At 41.1% G+C, this 26,979-nt stretch overlaps 1 protein-coding gene across 1 annotated transcript; it reads right to left on the bottom strand.

Annotated features, from left to right (window-relative positions):
• Positions 1–9,067: 9,067 nt before the first annotated feature.
• Positions 9,068–12,146, bottom strand: pou4f4 (POU class 4 homeobox 4). The gene is made up of 2 exons (XM_061803585.1): positions 11,694–12,146; positions 9,068–10,081 (listed from the first exon to the last, which is right to left on the bottom strand). The coding sequence occupies exons 1-2, from the start codon at positions 11,811–11,813 to the stop codon at positions 9,101–9,103; spliced, it is 1,101 nt and encodes a 366-aa protein (XP_061659569.1). The 5' UTR covers positions 11,814–12,146; the 3' UTR covers positions 9,068–9,100.
• Between the last annotated feature and the right edge of the window lie 14,833 nt (positions 12,147–26,979).

Raw genomic sequence — 26,979 nt, 5'->3', positions numbered from 1 at the left:
ATTTTGGAGATTTAACAGCTCATTTTTCCTAATTTGCGGATTTATCTCTTTCTTGTGGATTACAATTTTTGGATCATATTACGAGTTTATTCTCACAACGTAACCTCTTCGTTCTTTTATTATAACTCACATGTTTTGGCTTGATTATTATTTGTCCCCCCATTGTCTAATGAAAAGTCTCCTGCGTAAAAATATCTATGACATGAATTTATTAATTTGTTGAGTCAGGTGTTTGCAGCGACCTACTAAATAATAAACACAACCATCTCCTTAAGTCACACAATGACACGAGTTGAGTTATTGAGTGTGTATAAATATTTCAAAAATTGCTGGTTGCTACATAATTGATTAGAAATGATCAAGACTTGTTTAAGTATCACAAGGATGGTTTTTTTCCCCCCTCTTATACAAGTTTCTTAATTTTTATTTCACGTTTGCGTTTCACTTCTTCTTCGATGAGTTTCCTTTCTTTCCCAGACATAAAAAAAAAGAGGCTTCCCCAAGATCTGGGATTCCTGTCGTGTAAATATTGATATGGCTGCCACGATGTCGTTCCATAATTCATCGCGTTGCATTCCGTCCGCAATTTATGCCCCGCCCTGCCCCCACTCCGCAATCCAAATGTATTTTCCCTTTGCAGTGATCACCTGAACGCCTCGTCATCGTTTCATATTATTAGTCCGGGTCGCCCGTGAAATTGTCATCCTGCAAGGCCGCCCATTAGGCCTCATAAGTTGCCTGTTTGATCATGGTCTGCCCCCCACGGCCCCCGCCGCCCCCACGCCTCATCGTCATTAGGCCTGATTAGTTATACAATGTTCCTGATTACCGACGCCATGTTTTAATTAGCGCCCCGTACCAATGATGATGCCTCCCCCCTCCTTCCCCCCAATGGCCTCAAAAGCTCACATGGTTCAAGTTGTCTTGTTGTTGGATAGATTTTGGACGTGGTCGTCTACTTTATAAAGTGAAGCTCCTCAACTCACTTCAACAAAGGTCTTTGGCCTCAAGATGGCACCAGAGCGCCATTTTTTAGATCCTTAAAATTTCAAATTTTGCGGGAAATTGTTCTGATATTTTCGGAGGCTGAAGTGAACAGAACTATTTCTATTTATGAAAAAAAGGTCGCTCTCATCTGTGGCCCGTGACACAATTTTACGGGATTGACGTTGATGTAAAAATGTCTTTTTGTATCCGAGACTGCTCCCTCATCAATGACCCAACATAATTAAAACTATTCATATTTATTCGTTTATAAGTGAAAGTATTGTGGCAATCATGTATGGTCAATTGGAGATGTTTCTCAATGCAAAATGAAGCCAAACATTTTTTATTTTTACATACACACATTCTGGGCGGCAGGGTAGCTAAGCTCAGCGTTGGCCTCACAGTTCTGAGGTCCCGGGTTCGATCACGGCTCCACCTGTGTGGACTTTGCATGTTCTCCCCATGTCTGGATGGGTTTCCTCCAGGCACTCAGGTTTCCTCCCACATCCCCAAAACATGCAACATTAATTGGACACTCTAAATTGCCCCTCGGTGGGATTGTGAGTGCGACTGTTAGTCTCTATGTCCCCTGCGATTGGTTGGCAACCAGTTCAGGGTGTACCCCGCCCGCCTCCTGCCCGTTGACAGCTGGGATAGCCTCCAGCACACCCCGGGACCTTTGTGAGGATAAGCTGCTAAGAAAATGGATGGCTGGCCATACACACATTCTAAATGGAAAAAGAAGGCACGCTGTAGCGACTCCTAACGGGACAAGCCGAAAGAAAAAGAAGAAGACGTGCATCAATGGGGACCCCAAAAAAATCATTCTGACAATCGAACTTTTTTTTTAAGGTGGGTGGTTGCCCCCTAGAATTATGGTCCCCCGTAAATCAAAAACAGATCATGGTTTCCGTTTGTATTTTTGTACGTAGATAAATATTTGACAGAAATGCAAAGTGATTCAGCAGAGGCCTTTTGTACTGTACTTTATCTATGTATGTCAATAATAAATATTGCATCACGACCATTGAACACTTCCATCGTTGAGTGTGTGTTTAAGCGTATGTGTGTGTGGTCACGGCTGCCTCAATGAATTTTCTCCATTAATGGCGCATTAGCAGAGGTCAGTCGCCCCTCAAGACATTGGGTATAATAACAATAATAAAAGAATAACAGATTAGACTTCCAGTGCCTCCTTCGTAATCCTCACTACACACGAATTTGTGTGTGGGGGGGGGGGGGGGAGGGTTGTTTGCATATGTGTGTAAGTGCGAGTGAGAGAGCCTGAGCGAGAGACATTGTAGCATAACAGAGGCCTGCTATCCTCTAAGGCCCCCCACGCCCCCCACCCCAAACCCAACACTGCACTCAAGATTCGAAGCATCATTAAAGTTTCATGGCCTCAGCAGTCGGCCAAGGTCTATTTATGAAAATGTGCTTCCTCGCTTCATAGGGGGGGGGGGATAATAATGAAAAATAAGAAACGTACAAAACACACAAGGCGGTTGGACGAATGTGAAAGGGGAGCGGAATTAAGAGCATCAATGGCTCACATTTGTCGGAGGGGGGGGGCGATGTTTGTGGGGCGTTGCTGAGAAGCGCGGCAGGGAAACGTTTATACTCGGAAAGAAAGATTGAGCGATTTAAAGGGATTTTTTTTTTTTGCACAAATCCAGCAGCTATTCTAATATAGGGGATTGAAAATAATCTGGATTGAACAAAAAAAAAAAAATCACATTTGTAGCCTTTCATGATCAAACATCATTTTTGAAAATTATTTTGCATATATTATAAACAAACATCCACCCACATTTGATTATTTACTTTTTCAAGCGACCAATAACTGGATAATGACCCACGACCTAACATTTTCAGTCATTCATCAGGTACATTGAAATGTATTTGTGGTGTCATCACAGACAATATTTTTGTCCACAAATGTCATATTGAATTTAATCACCACTTTTCTTAGAGCAACCAGTGACTAAATTCCTATTTTAGAGAGGTCAATGACTATGTTTTCACCAAGTGGTAAGACAATCCGAAAATTGCAACAACAAAAATCTGATTTTTCATCTTTGGTCAGATAGATTTTTGCTATTTTTAGAGTGACCAATGACTTAAATGTTTTTCCACAATTGTCAGATGCAATTCATCACTTCTATTTTGGAGTGACCAGTAACTGGACACTGTTTTCTGCATTGGTCAGATCTTCATCACTACAATGTGAGAGGCCACTCACAGTGCAAATAAAAGTCACATACAATTAATCACTGCAGTATTCGAGTGACCAGTGACTGTAGAATATTTTAAACAATCGGTTTGTAATTGATACATTTAAATGTTTTTAGAGTGGCCAATGACTGTTATAAGTTATAAACAACTGGCCAGATACACATCGGCTTTTTATAGCTAGTTTAAAATAATTAGTTGCCAATGACAAAATATTTTTGGGCAAATGTCTGATGCAATTTAACACTACTAAAGTGTCCAATGACTCAAATGTTTAATAAAGCAAATATTAGAACAACTGTAGAATGTTTTTCACACTGCTTATATACAATTGATCACATTTTTCTTCAGTGGCCAATGACTGAAGCATGTTTAAAGCAATTTGTTTGATAAAATCCCCCACTGATCTTTAGAGTGAATATCTTTTTTTATTTTTATTTTATTTTTAAAACACATTCTGAATTATTTAATCCCATATTAGAGTAACCAATGACCCAAGAATGGTTTTAGCATTCAGTCTGACTAAAACTGGCAAATCACAAAGATGAATTTGCACCATCATTTCATTAAAATGATTTTCAAAAGTCTTTAACGTGGTTAGAAGGACGGCGTTCCGGCACTTTTTCCCCGGGAAACTGTGTACGGCGCTCACATTGATTACACGGTCAATTATGTAGAATTTATAGACTTCAACTGGAGAGCGGCGTGACCATGAAACATTAATGAAGCCCAGTTGAAGACTCTTTGTTGTATGGACCAATCAACATGGCCGCCAAAAAGTCGATCCTAATATTAATCACTACTTTTAGAGTGACCAATGACTGTAGGACATTTTTGTAGTCGGCCAGACGCATTTAGTGACCTCTTTTCGGAGCAGTGTATGACTTCAGAATATTTTCGGCATTGGACAGATATTTCAAAACACTTTTAAGAGAGGCCAATGACTGGAGTATGTGAATGGCATTAGTAAGATGCAGTACGTTTAAACGTTTTTTTTTTCAGAGTTGGTCACATATAATTTATTAGTTAGTTATTTATGGAGTGGTCAATGACTATGGAGTTTCCAGACCTTGGTTGAATTATGAATCAATAATTTTGAGGACTGACCAGTCATTTTACATCATCTTTCTCTGTTGTCAGAAGATGCAATTAATGTACATTTGAGAGTGACCAATGACTACATTACATTTCAGACCGTTAAAAAAAAAAATCTAGACTTCCAAACGACCATGTAACCTTTTCATAAATTGGTCAAACACCATTTCTACATTTTAGAGGGGCCAATAACTGTAGAATATTTTCAAGATTGGACATATGCAGTGAAAGAGAGAGAGAGAGAGAGAGAGAGAGAGAGAGGAATGGTGGATCAGCGTTGGCCTCACAGTTCTGAGGACCCGGGTTCGATCCCGGCCCCACCTGTGTGGAGTTTGCATGTTCCCCCCATGCCTGTGTGGATTTTCTCCGGGCCACTCGGGTTTCCTCCCACATTCCAAAAACATGCGACATTAATTGGACACTCTAAATTGCCCCTAGGTGTGATTGTCAGTGCAATTATTGTCTGTCTGTCTGTCTGTCTCGGTTCAGGGTGTACCCCGCCTCCTGCCTGTTGACAGCTGGAATAAGCTCCAGCGCTCCCCGCGACCCTCGTGAGTATAACCGGCAAAGAAAATGAATGCATGGATGGATATATTTTATATAGAAAGTGAGAGAGATTGGCCAATAACAGAATGGCTTTGCTTTACTTGAGTGACCAATGACTGTGGCGAGAGGAAGATCTATCACCTCGCAAATACACATAAAAATCACAGTAATGATAATAATCAATCCATCCATTTTCTCTGCTGCTTATCCTCACGAGGGTCATGGGGAGTGCTGGAGCCTATCCCAGCTGTCAACGGGCAGGAGGCGAGGTACACACTGAACCGGTTGCCAGCCAATCACAGGGCACAAAGAGACAAATAGCCGCACTCACAATCACACCTACGGGCAATTTAGAGTGTCCAATTAATGTTGCATGTTTTTTGGGATGTTGGAGGAAACTGGAGTGCCCACCCAGAGAAAACCCACGCAGGCACGGGGAGAACATGCAAACTCCCCACAGGCGGGTTTGGGATCAAACCCGGGTCCCCAGAACTGTGAGGCCAACGCTTTAGCAGCTGATCCACCGTGCCGCCATTATGATAATAATAACGCGAGCAAAAGACATCATAAAGCTGACGTACGGAGTCTGGAGACTGAAGAAATGTTCTCACACGTGAATGTCTGCATACTTTCTCACATACATCTGAGATGAAATAATAATGATATATCTTTTTTTAGATGCAACTTTTAAAATATTAAAATGCAAATTTTGTATCATTTGTACTTGCGCAATGTCAGGATGCAGAAATCTTTTATGAACAGGGAAGGTGTGCTTCTATTTGTATTACCAAACTAAAATATGAGTTAGGACAAATATTAACGTGTACAAAGTGTGTTTTTATTCATGTTAGTATATTTTTATTTAAGAAAAAAATGACTGTAAGACAAAAAATGTCAATTTAACATAAAATAAAACTGCAATTTCAATTGATTTAAACACCATATTAATATTCGTATTTATTTGATTAGACTAAACATGCTGGGGTTTTTTTGTTCATTTTTTGATGGAGACATTTTTCCCTATGATTGTTTTTATTAACATTTCCCCCCTTTCTTCTTGAATGCAGTTTTTGGATTTTTTTTCCTCTTTGATCAATATTTTGTTCATTTTTAAAAATAAAAACAGTGCATCTTTTTTTTCATTCAAATTGTTCCCTAAACAAATGTTTTTTATGAGTGGAATGGAGGAATTATTATTTTTGTCTTTTCATAAACAAAACTACCTGATACTTTTAACTCACCAAAATCAGGCCTTCTTTTTCTCCCCCCCCCCTTATGATTTTTACATCATACAGAAGGAGAGCTGAATCATACCTCAAAACAGAATTTATAAAAATGAATACACAATTTAAGTGTAACCCTCTTACTATAGAAAAATATAAACTTATTGTGAAGTAAAGCATTTTTCTGTGGGATTAATAAATGAAGTTTTTATCTTGACTTTTGATGAGAAAGAATAATCCGGAAACCCTAGCTGCACATTCATATCATAAAGTAGTATTTTCCAAATGCAGTTGAATTAAAACATACCAGTTATTACATTACATTGAATTCACAACAAAGGGAAAACAATATTGCTTACTTCAACGATGGGCAATAAAATCCAGCCATGGAAAGAAATGATGAAGCCATTTTTATGTCTTCCATTTCTTTTTGATTTGAAAACCTGGCAACCCGTCACATATTTTGCCTGAAAAATACAAAATGAACACAACAAAACAGAGTTCATGACCTCATACTTGATATGCTCAAAATCAATTGCAGTGACTTTAGTTTACTGTCAAGAAAACCATAAAAATGCCTTGATATCAGCTCTAATATTATAAACCTAATATTTTTACATATTTTTGGGGTTTGGGTTTAGGGGGGGGTGTCCAGTTACAATCATGTTGTCAGATTATTCACATCTTTTTTTTTTATTCCGACCAATGACTGAATCACTATATCAGAAAGGCCAATAACTGTAGAATATTGTCAGTAATTATTAAGATGCATGCAAACATTTTTAGAGTGACCAATGACTGTTTTTTTTTTCCAGCAGTGATCAGATGCAATAAAAACAAACTATTCAGCGTAACCAATGACTGAATCATTATTTCAAAATGACCAATGACTGCACAGTTTTCAGCAGTTATGACCTTTTAAAGTGACCCAAAACTGCTGAATATTTTCAGCAATATCAGAAATAATAAATCACAACTTTATCACTAACCAAATTATCCAGTTTGTTTAAAAAAAAATTATTGAAGGAGTGACCATTGACCGAATCATTTCTTTACAGTAGAGAAACCAATGACTCTAGTTTTTTTAATAAAGGGATCTGTGAGAGAATAAAGTAAAACGTGCACAGTTTATTTCAGCTTCTGTCATGTACACAGACACATTATTGAAGAACACACATCCACAAAACCAAATCCATTCGTTTAAATAATTTAAAAAAGCACCTTTAAAATAAATTAATATTAAATGAAAACTAAAACGGGGTGGAAATAACGCAATAAATATGACCAACTATGTATTTTCTTCGTGGTTGGTATCTGTATCTATACAAAGTGCGCTCCAATGAGGGGGGACGAATAAATAATAAAATCCAGTGGTTGTCATTGTTAGCAATAATACAAAGAAATGAATCATCATACTTGATTGTCAAAGCATCGTTGTGGTGGCAGCTTTTTACAGTGACTCTCCTAGTGTAAAATCCACACCCATAAAAACAAATCAGGCGGGGGGGGGGGGGGAATCTTTTCCGTGAATGTGTTTGCTTAAATCACCGTGAACACTTTTTCGTGTGTGTGTGTTTTTTGTAATGAGGTAGACACACAACCATGACACAACCGAGTTTCTTCTTCTTATTGCGATGCGTTCGCAGCAGTGGGAATTTCCTCAACTCGCACAGAAGACACCCTCAAAACAAACAAAACATGCATGTGGGTTGTTTTTCCTTTCTCGCTGTCTTTTTTTGTTTTTGTTTTTTTTTTACATTATCATCAAAAATAATCAACAAAAACAATTCAATGCATTGGTGCAGCCTATTCACACAATATGTACACTGATAAATATAAAAAAGTCATTTGTTTTGTTGTATTTTTTGGGGGGCGTGGGGGTGAAAGGTCTGCGCTTGATGCGTTCAGGGTACATGTTATTTTTTTTTTTTATCCAAATCCGCCAAGTCCCTCGTCCAGGTTTTGCCCGTTTAAGAACATCTTGACAAGACATTTCATCACCTTAAAAAATAAAACATTAATAATGGTAGAAAATTACTCACCTTCTAGCAGAAGTACAGCTATGTAAAAAAAAAAAAGACAAAAAATTGTGTTTGAGGGAGAAAATGAAGACGGACACAGTCTGAAATGTTATTGAGTTGAAAAGAAAGGAATAATTATTATAACACAGAGAAAATTTGCATTGGCCACAAATTATTTTTGTGTAAGACGACAAAAAAAAAAGGAAAATAAGGCCATGGATGGGGAATATCTGGCTTCTCCAAATATGTCATTGATATTTCATCTGACTCCATTTCAGGGCTGTCCGTGTTTTTCTTTCTTTTCCAAAATGTCAACCAATCAAGATGTCACCAGATGTTGACTTTCCGCATCCAGCCATTTTTTTACGGCGTGACGTCATCTTTCGTGAGGTTGAAAAATGATAATAACGCGCCTGTACTGCGAAAGCAAAAAGTACACATATCTATTTAGTCTCAATCGGAATATAAATTGGCCAAAACAAAATGAATAAACCGAGCCTGTAAATCAACAAGTAAAATAACGAATTGTGAATTTCGTCACTTCCCATAATAAGAGGTAATGAAATGTCTCGCTTGGAGGCACAAATATGGCAACCAGGCCGTGATTTGTCTCTGAAGAATAACAGGAAAATTAATTTTCATTTTTCAACGGACGTTTTAAAAAAAAGAAAAAGGTAAGAATGAGCCGATTTTGATCAAGTCGCTTGCGGAAAGCAGACAGACAGCTGGGGGCAAAAGCCGTCGAACAAAGAAGTAAACCGAATCCAGAAGAACCTACTCAAGTACAGTGAGGAAGTACAGTATTTGCATTTGGTGACTTTCCAGAACGTTCGTTCAGCTCGCAGCTCCAGAGGCACGAACATAGCAGCCGGTCCATGATTTGTCACTCAAAAGTGAAAAAAATAGGGGGGGGGGTGAGGAGGAGGGGGGGGCGTTTTGTTTTTGTTTTTGTTTTTTTTTCTTTAAATATATACTGTACTGTACAAGTAGGTATTATTAGTGCGTGGCCGAGAACTTCATGCGCTTCTGTTTCTGCCTCTGGTTGCAGAACCACACCCGCACCACGTTCTTTTTGAGGTCCAGCTTCTCGGCGATGGCCGCGATCTTCTCGGACGAAGGCCGCGGCTGCACGGCGAAGTAGGCCTCCAGCGAGCGCTTCTCCGGAGCCGCGATGGACGTGCGCTTGCGCTTCTTGTCGCCGCCGTTGAAGATCTCCGGCTTAGCCATCTTCTCCCGCTGCGCCCGCTCCGCCTCCTCCAGCCAGGCCTCCAGGATGGGCTTGAGCGCCACCATGTTGTTGTGCGACAGCGTCAGGGACTCGAACCTGCAGATGGTGCTCTGGCTCAGGCAGCCCACGCCGGGGATCTTGAGGTTGGCCAACGCCGCGCCCACGTCCGCCTGCGTCACGCCGAGCTTGATGCGCCGCTGCTTGAAGCGCTCCGCGAACGACTCCAGCTCCCGGGGGTCGGGCTCGGCGTCGCCGCCCGCCGGGCCCCCGCCTCCTCCGCCGCCGCCGCCGCCGACCACCACCCCCGACGCGCCGCCCCCGAGGGAGCCGTGCGAGCCCAGGCCGTGCGCGTGCATGTTGACCGACTGCGCGTGGTGGTGATGGTGGTGGTGGTGGTGCTGCATGTGGTTGATGGCGCTCATGTGCGACGCCGTGGAGCACACGTCCGAACCCGCCATGCCGCCCAGCGAGATGCCGGGCGTCAGGTGCTCCAGCAGGTCGCCCTCCAGGCCCTGCGCCGGCTGGTGGTGGTGCGCCGGGTGGTGGTGCGAAGTCAGCACGGACGGGTGGTGCAGGTGCGCCGACGACGACGTGGGCGTGCACGTCATGCTGGTCATGGTGGTCATGGTGTGGTACGTGGCGTCCGGCTTGAACGGGTGGCTCTTCTGGGTCACGATGTCCACCGCCGCCAGCGCCTCGGCCCGCTGCAGGAGGGTCTCGTCGAAGCCGGCGAAGATGTTGCCCTGGAGCTGCGCCGTGCGCCCCACAACAGCGACAAACAACAACAAAACACTTTTAATGACCAACTCGTTCCTTCCAAAACTGTCATTTTTCTCACACCTTGACCGGAAGTGTTCACATAATAAATGCGGTGAGTCGGACTGACACACTGACCGGAAGTAACTCCTAACTGAAAAATAGATTGCAACGGCCATTTGCAAGTCTTAACCTGGATATGGATTTAAACATCGAAACATTTGTGGATTAAAAAAAAAAATGTGGATTTAACTTGTGTGACATCCCCATTTGTTAACGGATTCAGCGTAATCACAAGATATGGCCACGTTTGTCATTTTACGCTAAAGAGAAAATTTGGATGCAATAAATATGGTCGAAATGCTTGCAAATAATATTTTTACCCGACTGAGATGCCCATAAATGCTCAATTGTATTCACACAGTGACCGGAAGTGTCTGAAAATATGGTCATTTTTCTGTTATCCGTAGTTACACAGTGTCAAAAAGTGTGCAGGAGCTGGTTAATTACATTCACTCGATAGTCATCTTTCACTGTTAATCATATTTATGCAGTAATCCAAAGTCTGGAAAGTAATAGGCATATTAAAGCGTCACGCTTAATGAGTTGGCAAATAAGTCCACTTTTCCACTTAATTCAACCGGAAGTGTCAATAAATCAATATGCAAATGATCGACATGGCGTTTAAAAGCATAAAAATCCATTTTACGATCATTTTGCAAATTTCACTCATCTCTCTGGAAACTGATCGGCCTAATTAAAGACTCCAATTCATGGACGTCATTTTGCTGTTCAATTGAATTTGGAAGCGTCTAGGGATCTGACAGAAATTGAAAGATTCGTCGAACGCACATGCACGCGCGCGCGCACACACACTGACAAACACACACACTTTTTGTAAAAAAAAAAACAACTTTTTTCCAGACATATATTTGAACTATTTTTCAGAGCTCAATACTCATGCCTTACACCGCGACTTGAAATCATTAAAATAATGCAAACGTTGTTCCATTTTAATTCTGCCATAACAATATTTTAATAATCTAGCGATTTATATTTTTAAAAAAAACTGTCACAGTGGATATTGCAACATTTCCAACGTAGATTCGTTCTATGTAAAATTAAAGTCCAAAATTATAAAGGTGTACCAGACAAAAGTGTATCTTTAGAAATCATATTAACAACAGAAAAATATTCTCGCATTGCCATTTAAGAACAAATTTGCGAAGCCCTGTTCCTTCTAAAAGTAATTTCCACACACATATTTTTGCAATTCGAGGAAGCAATCAACTCCTTTCCTAGTGTACGGCAGCATTCATTAATATTATTAACGCTGCCTCCCAACCCCACACACACACATACTTCATTTTGAATATACAATGAAATGAGCTTCAAAATGCAAAAAAACAAAAACAAAAAAACACTATAATAAATTACGAAGGATTTAAATCATAATATTGAATAAGATTATTGTAATGCACTTTTTTAGGGAGGGGTGTAATTTTCCACTCGTTTTTTTTTTTGTTTTTTTTTGCGACTTTATTTTTATTTTTTTGTGGTCTGAGACAGAAATCTGACTGCATTTCCCCCACTTTTTGGACTCACCGACGGCGTGGGGAGGCAGGCCCGGCGGATGGCCTCCGAGCTGGAGTGCAGCGGCGTGTACTTGGGCTCGTGCAGGATGGGGTGCATGCTGAACGGCTGCTTGCTGTTCATCGACATCATGATGGCGGAGGTGCTGGGGAGACAGGCAGCTGTCCGTCGTCCTCTTTTTTTTATGTTGCTTTTTTTTGTAGCAAATGCGGCGTTAGAAAAACCTTCCAAAAGTTATCAAAAACATTACAAGACGGAGGGGGAGGGGGAAATGGGGTAAGAAGTCCTCCAATCCTCGCGTGCGGCGCACACTTGAACGATGAAGACGAAACCGGCCCCCCCTCTAGACGGTTTTTATAAGGACAGCCGGGAGAGGGGGGCAGGCAGGGGGGGGGGGACCGCGCCCCTCGAAAACGTCTCAGCCAATCAGAAAAAACTCCTCGGAGTGGAGCCACGCCCATTCGCGTGCCTCTCAGCTTTCGGAGAGAGCCAAGCAGGATGGGTGGCCCGCCGTAAAAAAAAAAAAAAAAAAAAAAATACAAAAATTATTCGAACGCATTAACAAAGAGAAAGTCCACCTAGATTAAAAGACTGATTTTTAAAAAAATGAGTACAAGTCAGATTTAAAAATAACGACGCCGGGGTTTTGCTTATAAATACTTCATATTAAATATATATTGTACACAGACAAATGTAAACATTGCATTTTTCATTACATTGCAGTGAGGGAAAAAAAACAATTGATTATGGTCTCTCGATGGATTTGAATAATTTAGCTGCTCACATCAATGCATCGGAGACTTTAACTGGGTACTCATTTGCCCATTTGAAGAAAAAAAATCATGCGAATTTATTTGACAATTCGGTAATTTCATTTCTATATTAAACAGGTACATCAAATTGATTTTAATCTATTGTTAACACTCGATTAATCACCAAATCCCGCAATTAATAAACAATGCGACCGGGCCCGCAAGCACACACACACACACACAGACACACACAAGCAGACATACACAATTATTTATTCAGCTCGGGATTATTAATTGATGTGAGGGGCGCAGGAATTTCCTCCTGCTTGCCTGTGTGAACCACATTTACTTTCATGGCAATTAATGCATCAATTAATCATGCTTCGTTTACTTTGCGGGTGTCGTCGTGTAAGGGAGGGGAAGAGGAAAGAAATTCCAAAATCCAACACACGTGCACGAAAATCTTCGGATTACAGATGAGTGGCTCTCTCCTCGCGCTAAATATAATTAGCGAAATAATCATTTTCATTTAACAGTGACTGTTGGGTGGAACTAACTTCGCATACATGTATTTATTGCATTTTGTCAACTGTATTTATTTTACTATATTTATTTATTGCCATCTTTATACAGAGTACAGACATCCCAGTTCAAGCGTCAGATCTTGCGATAATAATAAAAAAAACTAACTTGGTTGAAATTTTTGAATTTCTTTTAGAAAGCAAAACTGAGATAGTGCGGTTGCATAAATGTGCATTATTATTTAAAGTTATTCTCTCCCATTTGACATGAGTTCAAATGTGATTGGTCCGTTCTGACCATAGTCGGATCCTCCCGTTTGTAGCCAAGCAACGATAACTAAGGAAGTCGTGCAAAAAAAGAAAAATTAAAATGAAAAAAAGAAATGTCAGGAAAAGCCAAGTAGAACATCTGAACTATTTTTTTTTCCGGGGTTCATCAAAGGCCCTTTAAATGGTCACGCGTGTGTTTGACTCGCTGGGATTGGCTCATTTGGAACATAGTTACAACAGGGTGTGCACACTTGTGCAACTGGATTGCTTTTGAAAATATCCCCGTCGATTTCAACTAATTATTTCGCAGAATCTGGCGTTTAAACTTGAGTGACCTTTTTTATATATCCACTGTATGTTATAGTTTAAACGCATTAATTAATATGTTAATTAGTGCACAATTAGTAGATTAAATGAGGCTCGAGACTCTAGAGAATAAAGATGGGAGATGCGTGATAGAACATGTGAATAATGGCATTAATAATTCAACCAGTCACTTTTGCTCTCTACTGTAAGGGTGAAAATCCCATTTAAATGACTGTGAAATATAAAAAGGGGTAATTGAGTGAAAATATGATGCATCAATGTTTTTTAATGTTGGATTTTCAACACTCCTAACCAGTTTCTATTGCCAGCACTGCATTAACAACAATAATAATAATAATTATTATTATTATAATATATTGGGTCTTTCGCGGGCAACAGGTTTGTAAGCAGTGGCCTGCAAAAAAAGAGCAGCGTAAGGCGTGACCTGAGCTAGGTACCCGCTGCCCCCCTCCCCGAGGGACCCCGAGTGCTGCTAATCAAATATGCATTGGTCGCCGTCCTCTGGGACGCGAGCAGGCGGGCGGGCGGGCAGGACAGTCCGGTGGGAAGGCGACACCGGCGTGGAGTCCAGCTGCGGTGGGGGGGCCGAGACGAACCGAGGTAAGTACAGTAGGTGCGAGGGACGATAAGTCCGGTGGCCCCCTTTCAACTATATTTCCATTTTATTTGTTGCGATCTTGATTAAGGTCCGGTGATGCTTTTGTGAGGCCTACAACGGGACCCTCAAAGCGTAAATCTGACACGTTCAAGAAAAACACCATGAAACATTTTTATATTTAAACACTAACATGTTCAAGCAAACTATACGATTTTCTTTAACAAATGTCAGCGAGGTTAACGCTAACATAGAACGTGAAAAACTGGACAGAGGCTACTGAAAATGAGCATGGATGTTATGGAAAGTCTAAATTTTCAAACAAATGGCTGCTTTAACTTATTTTTTTATTTATATATATGTATAAAATTTTGTTTATTTTTTCTCTTTGTCAATATTTAATATTCTTTGTCGTTTTTAGGCGATTACGCTCGCCAAAACTATTCATGATCTTAACATGAAGGGCATTTGTTTACGTAAAATTACTTTATAAGATAAATCCTGTTGATGCCTTGCTAATTTTTTTTTTTCAATAAATCAATCTACCCAAATGGAGTCTCTTCAAATTGCTTTGGGACCATCTCGTGGAATTATCAACAGTACCGTAATTTCTCGAAAACAATGCACAATTTTTTTTCCAAAAATATTTTTAAAAAGTCAATAGAGCGCGTTATATTTAGGTACGGATGAAAATGAACAAAATACAAATTGCATTATATAGTTGTATACAGGTACATCCATCCTCCCATCAATTTTCTTCGACGCCTATTCTCACAAGGGTCACAGGGAGTGCCGGAGCCTATCCCAGCTGTCAACGGGCAGGAGGCGGGGTACACCCTGAATTGGTGGCCAGCCAATCGCAGGGCACATCGAGACAAACAACCACACTCACAATCACACCTTGGGGCAATTTAGAGTGTCCAATTAATGGAATACAGGCACATAGTGATGAAAAAAGGTATACATATAAATTTCGATATGACATTCGATTTCTTATGTCACAGATTTATATATATATTACGGTAATGTGCACCACCAACCTGAACTGTGAATGCTGACCTTCCTGTGGGAGGGGGTGGGGGTGAGGGGGCTTTGCATTTAACGATCGTTACCTTAGCATATTTGCTACTACTGCACCAAACATCATGAAACGCCTGCTCGTGAGTTTGTTTGAACTTAAACAAAGTAAAAAAAAAAAAAAAAATGTGGACTACAAGGGCCAGGGGGGCGATGACGCAACCAAACCAGAAGCAAAACAATGTGAGCTGAAACTACATAGTACGATTGTACGATCGTTTTTAAAAAAAAAAATAAAAAAATAGCGCACACAATTGAAATGCTCGCGTTTTTAAAAGTGCTCATTACGCTCATTTCTACGTAGTTTGAGATCTCGTTTTGATCGTGACCTGACGCTACGAAGAATGTAGCCCAAGGAAGGCAAGAGGCTGCGCTGTTAGCGCTACGCACAAACGTTTAATGCACAAATATGTAATGGAAAAAAATGTTTACGTTAAACAGTTTACAATGGTTCAATTATTTAAGACTGTAATTTGTGTTGTCAACAGTATTAATAAAATGTTATGCCATCGTTGAGCATTTATTTTAGCTGACAAGCATGTCCTGTCCCGAGATACATAATACCACTGCATCAGCACAAAGATTATTATTAATGATTGTTGTACAGATGATTTTTTTTTTTGAAAAACAATGCAAGTACAAACAATAAAAGTACAAACCTAGCAAAATAGAAATACAGATATTTCCCAATATTTTGAGCATATGCATTGCAGAAAATTGGTGGTGCGCGTTATTCATCGGTAGAAGGGTTTTCCTGTTTTTTTTTTTTTTTTTTTTTTTTAGGTTAACTTTGTTGGTGCGCATTATACTTCAGGACGCATTATACTCGAGAAATTGCGGTAATTTGCAGTTGTTTTTGCAAAAACACCAAAAACGCCTGCAAATACCGAAGCGCGACTTAGGACAGCTTCACTGTATGCTAAATCGTTAGCGCGTTGTAAGATGCCAGGTAAGAGGAAATGTGTATTTTTATAAGATGGACCGACTTCTCGGGTGTCCGGTCGAGCTTTTTAGACGGGTAAAACGCCGGACCGCGCCTTTCTGCCACATTGAGCAAATGGAAGCTGCGCCGCTGCGCACGCCGTCATCCAGCGCCGTCTTTCCCCCGCTTCCACCTTGAATTATTCATACCGGGTAAAATCTGACGTTGTAAACTTCGCGACAGTTCACCAAAATGGCCTTTGAGGTGGGGGGCGCGGGGCCACGCGGCGGGGGGCGCGGGGCCTCGCCAAAGGGTAGGCGGTGTCTAACCGCACACTTTTAATGTAATTGCCTGTAGGGGTCCTTGTGAATATTTCATTGTCTGCCAGTACAAATTAAAGACGCGAGTGCTTCTCTCAGGAGGAGAGATCCTCTCCCTTTGCACTTTACCTGCAAATTTGTACAACCCGGACGGGAAACGGAGACCTGCCCTTCCTTCCGCTTGAAGCGATGACAACCCCGCGCTCGTCGGTTGTTGTCACCGTTGTAGCGCGTCACGCTCGACAAGACGACCGGCCTGACCTCCATTGCCGGTTTTAACGGTTGTAGTTGTTAATGTAGCGGAAGTTGTCATAGTTGTTTAGTCAGAGGTGTAGTTTGCAATGTATTATGAGTGATCATTGTTTTTAATGCAGGAGTTGATATAAATGTTAATGTAAGGGAAGATGATGACAAGTGTAGTTGTTGTAATTGTCTCAGTGGGAATTTTTAGTTTAGTAGCAATTCTCATAGTTGAAGTTGTTAATGTAACCAAAACCTGTCATGGATGTGGTTGTTGTTGTTGTTGTAGAGACTGAAGTAGAAGTTATCATAGTTGCAGGTTAAATTTTGAAGAACTTGTCAAATTTGCAGTTGTTCATGTAGCAGGTGATGTTCTTGTGGAAATTGTTCGTGTCCTTGGAGTTGTCATTGTTTCAGTTGTTAAAGTAGAAGCTGTTAAATTGGTTGCTACCGTGATAGGAATTGTCTTAGTTTTCGCTGTTGGTGTAGTAGGAGTTGTTGTAGTTGCTCAATGTAGCAGTAATTGTTAAAAATGTTAAATGTTAAAAATGTAGTTGTTAATGTAAAAGTTTGGAGCTGTAACTGGAGCAGTCATAGTTGACATTGTTAAAGAAGTAGATATAGTTGTTACTGTAGAGGAAATTGTGATATAGTAGTGTTGTAAATACAGAAACAGTTGTCATACTGTAGATGCAGTTGTTAACGTACTGCAGCATTAGTTGTCATAGCTGAAGTTGTTGATGTAGTTGTCACAGTATGAGAATTTATCTGTCATTGTTTTAACTTCAGTTCTTCAGTTTTAATAGTTGTGATGTTTTTTTTAAGTTGTAGCTGTCATTAGTGTAGCGATTACGGGGGACGCTGCGAGCATTTTAAGAGGAGCGATGACAAAAGGCGATCGAGGCCGACGGACGAGAAAAGACAGAAGACATATCTCGAATCAATAGATTAACTGAGTGCTCATGTATTATGCAACGTAGCCCCGCAGCACTCCCATGTAAAAGTTGGCCGAGATTGACGTGTAAAAGCTTCCGCGAGGCCCGGCCTACTTACTCGCCGTTAGGATCCAGCTAACCCACCCGCTCGCTTAGTCACCCGTTTCAGAAGGTCATAAACGCTATATAGTCTAGATCTATGATGTCATTTTTGTCGCGGGCCATATTGTAGTTGCGGTTTCCCCTCAGTGGGCCTTTAACATCATAAAAGTTTTTAATTGTCTCATCATTATTCCACATAAAACTCGTTTTGGAATAAGAAATCAAGGTTCACGAGTTTTTCAATTATTGTTCATATTCGGTAACACAAAAATTCTTGTATTATCTCAGGGTTATGATGTCAATATTTGAAATTTTGGTACAGATTTCAACAAGAATCATAGAAGTTGACACACATGATTTGTCTCTGGGGGCCACATAAAATCACGTGGTGGACCGGATCCGGCCCTCAGGCCTTGAGTTTGACACCTGATAATGATAATGTTGAAGCTGTAGATAATGTTGACAGAAGCTACTATTTTTTTGGTGGGGGGGGATTAGTTGTAGGACACGTCAAATACATGAATGTTATAGTAGTTGTCATAGTTGAAGTTGATGATGTAGCAGGAATTGTAGTTCATATTGTAGTTATTGTTGTGGAGTAGAGAGATTTTGAGTTGTTGATGTCGTAGTTGTCATACTTGTAGGTGCTGATCTAGTTAAGACCTGTAGTTGTTAAAGCAGCATGTCTTATAGTTATTAACGTAGCATAACGTTTTTGCTGCTGTCAGTTGGACTTGTAGTTGTTAATGTAGTATGAATGGAAGTTTTAATGTAGCAAGAGTTGTTATAAATTGAGTTTCTCCGAGTTTTTGTAGTCGTACATGTCATAGTAATTGTAGTTTATAACGTAGCATGAGTTTTTGTAGTTGTTATTGTATCAGGAGTTGTCGTGGTTCTGAATGGAGGAGCAGTCTTTGTTGCTCTTACTAAGCAGTTGTCATAAAAGTGGACGTTACCAGTCGTAGTAATTACGTCAAGAACGTCTGCTGTCTTGCCCCGTTTTCCAGTCCCCGTCTATCAGGATGGGAGAAGGCGAGAGTACACCGCAGTGGTACGATCCACCGAGGACTGGGTATCAAACGGCAACACCCAACCCACCCCACACCGCTCATTAGCATAGGAACCAAATCTTCTGTGCTGTAGTACAACAACGGCGCTGTCAAACAAAAGGCGTAAACAAGCAAAGACGTGTCGCACATCACAAATTACATTTTTTTTTTTAGAACGCGCGTCTCTAATGTCTGCCGCCGCAGAGACGCTCGGAAGACGAGTTGGAGCTATTTTCGAATGACGACGACAGAGACGGATCCAGACGTGTCGCGTGACGTACTTCGATTGCGACGGAGAACCATCGGAAAGAAAAATGGATGGAGCAGTCTTCAAATTTTAGGTTTTACAATTGTTATTTTTTTTTTTCAACCTGTTTTGATAGTTGGAGAAATTGTTGTCACATAAAACAATTAATAATTTCAAATATGAACGTGTCCCATAAAGGCAGCACTTTATACTACCCTACAAACGTTCAGGTCATGAGTGCTGACTAAACATAATTATGACAACGTTTAGGATATGTGTTCACTTTTTTTTTGCATGCTTTTTTTAGAGCAAATAAAAGCAACAACAAAAATATTTATTGATGTAGTAGTTAGCATAGTTGGTGATTTAAAAAGAAAACTTAATAATTAATAAATTAATACAGTAATAAAAAAAAATGTAAAAACAAAATCCAAACGTATACAATAGCATTAGCACTTTGTGTTAGCTTACTTACTTTAAACATAATTACAACATTTTTCCCCATCTGATATAGATTGTCTTTTTTGGTATATTATTTTAAACTGATTTTTACATTTTTCATTTGTATTTTTTTTTATTAATGTAGCCATTTTTTTTAGCTGGAATAACAGTTCTCATTGTTAAGGTTGCAGTCCGATAATGGCTAGCATGTTAGCCTACTTTTTTTTTTAAAATAAAAAATAGAACACGAATGTATATCTTGATTAATGGAGCTGTTGTCATAGCTTGTGTTCCTATTTTTATTTTTTTTTTAAATAATGTAGCGTAAAGTTAGCATCCTTCGCCACCTTTTTTTAATTTGCCACAACAACGGCCATGTGAGTCCAAGTCATGTTACTTTGATTTGCGAGGGGAAAAAACAAATTACTATTATAATTTTTTTTTAAAGAGCTGACAAAATTCACGTCGCTACATACACCCAGCTGGTGTGGGCCACGTGAGGTCTTTGTGTTGTGCCCCCCTCCACCCCCCACCCCTCGGCCTTGACTCCCCAGCAGTCCCGCAGTAACAGGATTAGAGGACGGAAGGACCTGGCCACGTATGTGAATATTGGGGTGGGGGTCTTCGATGAGGAGATCCCAGTCCCCAAGGGAGACGAGACACAAGTGGGACACTGAATCCACCCATCTGACCATGCGTCCAAGCATGTGGAATACGCAGCTTGATACTCGACTACTACTACTACTACTACTACTACTACTACTACTTGCGTGGTACTAATTAAGTACGGCGGCGAATGATTTCACCTCAAAGCGCACAAAACCTTTAATCACACTGATCTGATCTAGTGATGGTACACTTGTGTTTGTTTTGTACTTCTATTTGCACTCCTTGTTGAAGTTGTTGTCATTGTTGGAGTAGTTGAGATAATAGTTATCGGTGTTGATGTAGTGGCAAAAATAATTGTTGTCATAAGTGTAGTAGCTGCCATAGTTGCTATTGACGTAGCTGTTATAGTTATAATTGTTGTTATCAAAGTTCTACTTAGTGTAGTCGTACCTGTAATTTTCACCATTGACGAAGTAGTAGGAGTCACTGATAATGTAGTGGTACACACGCCCGCCTTTGGCGCGAGCAGCGTGGGTTCGATTCCCTCTCATCGACGGTGTCGATATCTGCCCTCCGACCGACTGGCGACCGGTTCGGGGCGTAGTCCCCCTTTCGCCCGAAGCTTTGCTGGGATAGGCTGCAGCTTTCCCGCAACCCTTGTGAGGATAAGCCGGATGGTTAATGACATGACGTGAAGTGTTGTCGTAGGTGTACCCTTTGAGGTTGTAGTTGTTGATGTAGAAGTTGGAGTAACAGTTGTTGTCATAAGAGTACTCATTGTGCTTGTACCTGTAGTTTTATTTGCTGCTGTAGTAGGAGGAATACTCGGAGCTGTTCATATCATAAGAATAATATTCGTTATTATTGGTGTAATACTAATACTTGTCATCATAGTTGTACTTATTGGACTGTAGTTAATATACTTGTAGGTGTTGATGTCGTAGGAGTAATAGCTGTCATAGTTGTACTTCTTTAGGTAGTACTTGCCATAGTTGTTGATGTAATCATATGACAATGTTGTTGACAAAAGTACAACAAGAAAAAAAGTATTCATTTAATTGGAGAACTTTCATAGTTGTTGTGTCATAGCTGTTTATGTAGTAGAAGTGATAGTTGTTACAGTAGCTACTATAGTCGTTGATATAGTAATAGTTATTCCCATTGTTTTGTAGTTGTTAACCTACTTGTAGTCGCTGTCATTGTTTTATTTCCAATAATTAGATGTAGCTGTTAATGTGGTTTTAAGTCCTCTGAGACTCTCGTAATAAAGGGCCATTTAAAAAAAGCGGACTTGATAAACTAGTAGCAGTTGTCTTTGTTGTAGTTGTTAATGTAGTAGTCGCGCCGAGGGCACGTGGGAATGCCTCTGATATCCTGTGATGTATTAACCCGGCCGACCGTCCCGGTTTGTTTTTGCCGCGGGGGACGCCGCCTCACCTGTCCCGCTACATCTACGAAGCGTAGCGCGTCGGGGAGCAAACGGTTGGCGCTCTCTCATTACCCCGATGATGAAATAATGATGACGGGAATATCCATTGTATTATTTATTCATCCCGTCCCCCGGGCAGAGAGGGAGCGAGGACGCGTATAAAGTTTGCCGCACCGGCCCCGACGCCGCTCACTCGCTATCGCTTTCTTCTTCTGCTCGGGCCTTCTTTTCTCTCGTCTGACGCCCTCGGGCCATCCCCGGCCTGCGCGTTACTTTTTCATACGCTGTTTCCAGCGCGGACGGGATTAGCGGGACGCCTCAAAGAAGATTGGCCTGGAATGGCGCACCCGTGTCAAAGGGTAGGGTGCCGTGTCGTCGGGGTGGGGGCACCTGCACAATGGGGCCCATTGAGGGTGCCACGCAGGGCTGGCTGACGTGACAGCTGCGTGACGGGCAGCCGCCGCCCCGGGGGCACGACAGGTGAGCGATCCTCGAGTCACGCTGACTAATTATTGCCGATTGATCCTTTAATGGAGGCAAGCAAATATAAATATTGTCAGCCTGTGTGGGTTTATTGAGTGGGTTGACTTGGCCACGCAAAGAAAAATTGTCTTGAAAATGGGGCAAGTTTTCCAAGCCGCTAAAATTTTTTTGGAGTGATGCAGAAATATTGTCTGGGATTCAGAAGAACGTTGAATACATTTTGGTCACACTTGGTAAATCCAAAAGTAAGGCACATCGAATATTGTCAAAATTGGTCAATTTGGCGCAGATATGGAAATTCTGTTACATTTGGCGGCGACACACATCAAATGCAAAAATCGAGGTAATATTTGGAAATTTGGCAGGGACGTAAAAATTGTGTTAATATTAAGCAGATATACATTGTGTTAAAATTGGAAGACATGGCAGAGACACATTCAATGCATCCATCCATTTTCTTACCCGCTTATCCTCACAAGGGTCGTGGGGAGTGCTGGAGCCTATCCCAGTTGTCAACTGGGTACACCCTGAACTGGTCGCCAACCAATCGCAGGGCACATCGAGACAAACAGCCGCGCGCTCGCAATCACACCTACGGGCCATTTAGAGTGTCCAATGAATGTTGCATGTTTTTGGGACGTGGGAGGAAACCGGAGTGCCCACCCGGAGGAAACCCACGCAGGCACGGGGAGGACATGCAAACTCCACATTGAATTGGATTGAATCCGGGTCCTCAGAACTGTCAGGCCAACACTTTACAGCTGCGCCACCGTGCCGCCACATTCAATACATCTTCTTTTCCTTTCGGCTTGTCCCGTTAGGGGTCGCCCCAGCGTGTCATATATAACCCTTAATCCATAATGAATCTTCAATAACAATTCTATTTAATAGCATGACTGGCTACACGTGTTATTGCAGGCGTGGCAAACAACAGCAGTCCATACATGAAAGTGGACTCTACGTGGAGGTAATTATGTTATGATTTGAACACTGACCTCTCTTGCATTTAGGTACAAAGACAACAGACCTCCAAGCTGATTGGCTGGTGGGAGTTGAGCCAAAACGGCTGTCGATATTTATCTTCTTCCGTGGATCTGTTTCACCTTCCAAAGCCCTGGAAGCACAGAAAGTGGACCTCCGAAATGTTCTGAGATAGATGAAGATCTCCAATATACAAAGACGATAACATAAACATCATTTTCCACATAGTTTTCCACGTATTTAAACTCGAGATATTCTTAAACACATTAAAACGCGCTTTGAAGTACTTCCACCCATTCTCAAGTCATTGGAGACCATCATATAATTTTGTGGAAAGTTGAAGAAGTTCTCATCAGTTCTCCAAATTAGGGGCACTCCGAAATAGAGTTTACGCTAAAAATGACATATTGAAAAAAAAAATGTCAAGAGAATTAAGTACTGTATGTTTGAACAACAAAATGTTCAACCAAAAAAAAAAAGTCCCTTAGCTTAATGCTAACATATGCTGCAATATGATACAGCATCGACAGGCGTATGGCAGGCAAACTGCTACTTCAGAGAATACAATAACAGGTGTATAATCTTTCTCTGTGGGAACAAAAAGTTTTACTTGAGTTTAGTTGGTTGGGGACCTGCTGTGCCTCTTCTTCATGCTGTTAATTCTGCTCCATCTTCCGCCACAACTCACTACTGCCCAGCATGTTGTGGCAAAATATGGTAGTACACTGAAGGCACGTAGTACATTCAGACTTAAATTTATACTGCAAAAATTGAAGGGGAAAAAACTTGAAACTGCAACATTGCAGGGGCGCAAACAGTTCACTGTACTTCAAAAATGACTTTTCAACATCTTGAAAACATTTCCAAGCGCGCTGACAATCAGACAGGCCATCGTTATATTAGCGACGCATTAGCGGGCCGCCCGGGCCCCTGCCCGGGGAGGGGGGAGGCGCTTTTGGGTGCAGGGGGCATCAATAATGCAGCATGTTTCCGCGGTAACTGCCCGGCAACCGCGCACCGGGAAGTTGAAGGTGATGACGACGAAGCGAAAAGCGCTGAACTGACGCTCAGCCAAGGCTTTAAGGTCATGACGACTAAACCCTCTCAGAATGGAACAAAATATTGTACAGGAAAATTCAACAAAAATGTACCAAAAAAAAAATATCTGGTTTTGATGATAATCAATATCCATAGAAGAAACTATAAACCTGATCCACTATGGTAGTGGTGTGAAACTCAAGGGCCGGGGGTCAGATCTGGCCCGCCACATGATTTTATGTGGCCCGCCAAGCCAGATCTAGTATCAATTTCCATGATTCTTGTAAAAATCTGTACCAAAATTTCAAATTGTCATATATCACAAATGATAAAGTTGACATTATACAAGCATTTTTTTTTTTGTTACCAAACGTGAATAGTTGAAAAACACATTACCCTTGATTTCTGATTCCACAACTAGTTCATAAATTGATAATGTAAATATGATGATTAAATATTTTTGTTCCACAGTTATAACGGCCCTTTGAGGGAAACCCGAACTACAGTGTGGCCTGCGAGAAAAATGAGTTTGACACCCCTGCACTATGGCTTTAACTCGAGTCAACGGAGTTTCTGACCCGATGTTCACCGCATTAAAATTCATAAATTGTGGAGAAATTTGGGTACATTTGGAAGGGGCATGTGCAATTGTGTTTTCAAATATGCTCAATTAGATAGAGACGCATCTGAAATAGTTCCAAATTTGTCAGAGGCATATAACATTGTAATAAAATTACAGTCAACTTCCCAGAGACACGTTTTGGTACACGTGTCAGACACGCATCAAATTGGGGCCGACATGCAGGAAAATATGTAAAAAAAAATGTCATTTGCAAATTATTTTAAAAGGGCTACATAGCAAATTGCATTTAAATTTTTTTTAAACATCTGACAGAGTAAAAATCTGGAGGAGACCCATACAACAAGTTTATTAAAATTTGTAAATTTGGCAGAAACATAAAAGTTTTCGGAAATTAGCTTTTTTTTTCCGTGGAACAATTTTTTTTCTTCCGCACCGTGTTTTGATTACATATTTCAGCAGCGTTTAACAAGTCAAACAGAGGGGGAGAAAAAAATTTCTCCACTCCTGGTGTAAAACATTTATTGGCTGTCATTTGCACCAGTGAATTATTAAACATTCATCTGTTTGCCAAATATTCCGATGAGTCTCATTTTCAACATGTAATAAGACGTTCTAGTCAATCTGACTGTACGGGAACCAACCTCAAAATTCACAGTCGGAGCGAGCGTAGTGCGTAACATAGACTTCTTAATGTGTAACATAGATCCCTTGTTGTCTCTGATAAATACTTGATGTCCCGACGATCTGTGCAACACTTTTCTTGGCGGAGGTCAGGCAACTTTGTCGGGGGGGGGCGATGGCGTTATTGATTGGCGGCGGTGCGGAGAGGTGCAACAATCATCATAAATAATTCTCCTGAAGAGGAAATGCATTTTTTATGTTTTTACTTGACCTTAATTTAAGTCGTACAAGCTTGATGTCTTATTTACGAGCTGTGCAACAGATGGGGAGAACCATTTAGGACACTTAATACGACTACAGTGCTACTGTCTGTGTCGGGGTATGTGCATGCGTGTGCATGTGTGTGTGTGTGTGTGTGTGTGTGCGTGTGCATGAGAGCGAGATTGTGAGAGTGACTGCAAGAGTGTTTTTTAATGTTAAATGCACTATTTTGCCAACGTCCTGGTGCACAAAGCACTTGTGAGCGAAGGCATATGTGAGATACTCTGAGCTTGATAATGTGTGTGCAAGTGACGTGTGAGAGGAGCTTGAGGTAACTCGTCTGTGTGGGAGGGAGGGAGGGAGGGGGGAGGGAGGGAGGGAGGGAGAGGGTGTGAGAGCCACAATGTGAGAGAGTGTGAAAGTGTTTTGTTGAAAGTTTGTGATGTTTTTGACCAAGAGAGTGTTTGTGTGTGGTGAGAGCGTGAGAGCCTGCGTGTTCGAGGTTATGAGAGTTATTGTTTGAACTAGAGGGTGAGAGTGTGGGTTGCGTGTAGTGTTAGCCTGTGTGTGAGAAAGTGAGAGAATGTCTCCGTGTGAGAGCGATACCATGTGAGAGGAAGTGTGCTTGAGAGTGCACGAGAGTGAGATTCTATGAGAGTAAGAGTGTATGAGAGCGAGATTGTGTAAGGGTGAGATTGTGTGAAAGTAAGAGTGTGAGAGCGAGGTTGTGGGAGTGACTGTGAGTGTGTGTTTTTAAGTGGAAAATGCACTATTTCGCCATTGTCCTGTTTCCCAAAGCAATTGTGAGTTTGATAGTGTATGCAAGTGACGTGTGAGAGGAGCTTGAGGTAACTTGTGTGTGTGTAGGAGAGCAAGAGAGAGTGTGAGAGCTACAGGGTGAGAAAGTGTGAAATTGTTTTGTTTTGTTTTGTTTTTGATGTTTTTGACCAAGAGAGTGAGTGTGTGTGGTGAGAGCATGAGAGCTATTGTTTGAACAAGTGAGTGAGTGTGTGTGTTGTGTGTAGTATGAGCCTGTGTGTGACAGTTTTTGTCAGAAAAAGTGAGAGAATGTCTGTGTGTGAGAGTGACAGCATGTGAGAGGAAGTGTGCTTGAGAGTGTTCGAGAGTGGGATCCTATGAGAGTGAGAGTGTGTGACAGCGAGATTGTGTACACGCAATATTGTGTGAGAGACTGTTAAGGTGAGATTGTGTGAAAGTAAAAGAGTGTGTGAGTGAGATTGTGAGAGTGACTGTGCGTGTTTTTAAACTATTTCGCCATCATCCTGGTGCCCAAATTGCATGAGTTTGATAATGTGTATGCAAGTGATGTGTGAGAGGAGCTTGAGGTAACTTGTATGTGTGTGAGGGAGAGAGTGTGAGTGCGACAGGGTGAGAGAGTGTGAAAGTGTTTATTTGAACATTTGTGATGTTTTTGACCAAGAGAGTGAGTGTATGTGGTGAGAGCGTGAGAGCCTGTGTGTTCGAGTGTCAGTGT

Source organism: Syngnathoides biaculeatus, chromosome 18 (genome assembly GCF_019802595.1).
Source record: "Syngnathoides biaculeatus isolate LvHL_M chromosome 18, ASM1980259v1, whole genome shotgun sequence".
NCBI classification, from domain to species: domain Eukaryota; kingdom Metazoa; phylum Chordata; class Actinopteri; order Syngnathiformes; family Syngnathidae; genus Syngnathoides; species Syngnathoides biaculeatus.
Note: the sequence above shows the minus strand (reverse complement) of the source record. Positions and strands in the feature narration are given on the sequence as shown.

Bases quoted from the DNA above. Each gene is read 5' to 3' on its own strand.
- pou4f4 (XM_061803585.1), bottom strand. From the start codon at position 11,813: ATGATGTCGATGAACAGCAAGCAGCCGTTCAGCATGCACCCCATCCTG. The intron at 10,082-11,693 runs GTGAGTCCAAAA...CGCACGGCGCAG, and splicing joins CCTGCCTCCCCACGCCGTCG to CTCCAGGGCAACATCTTCGC.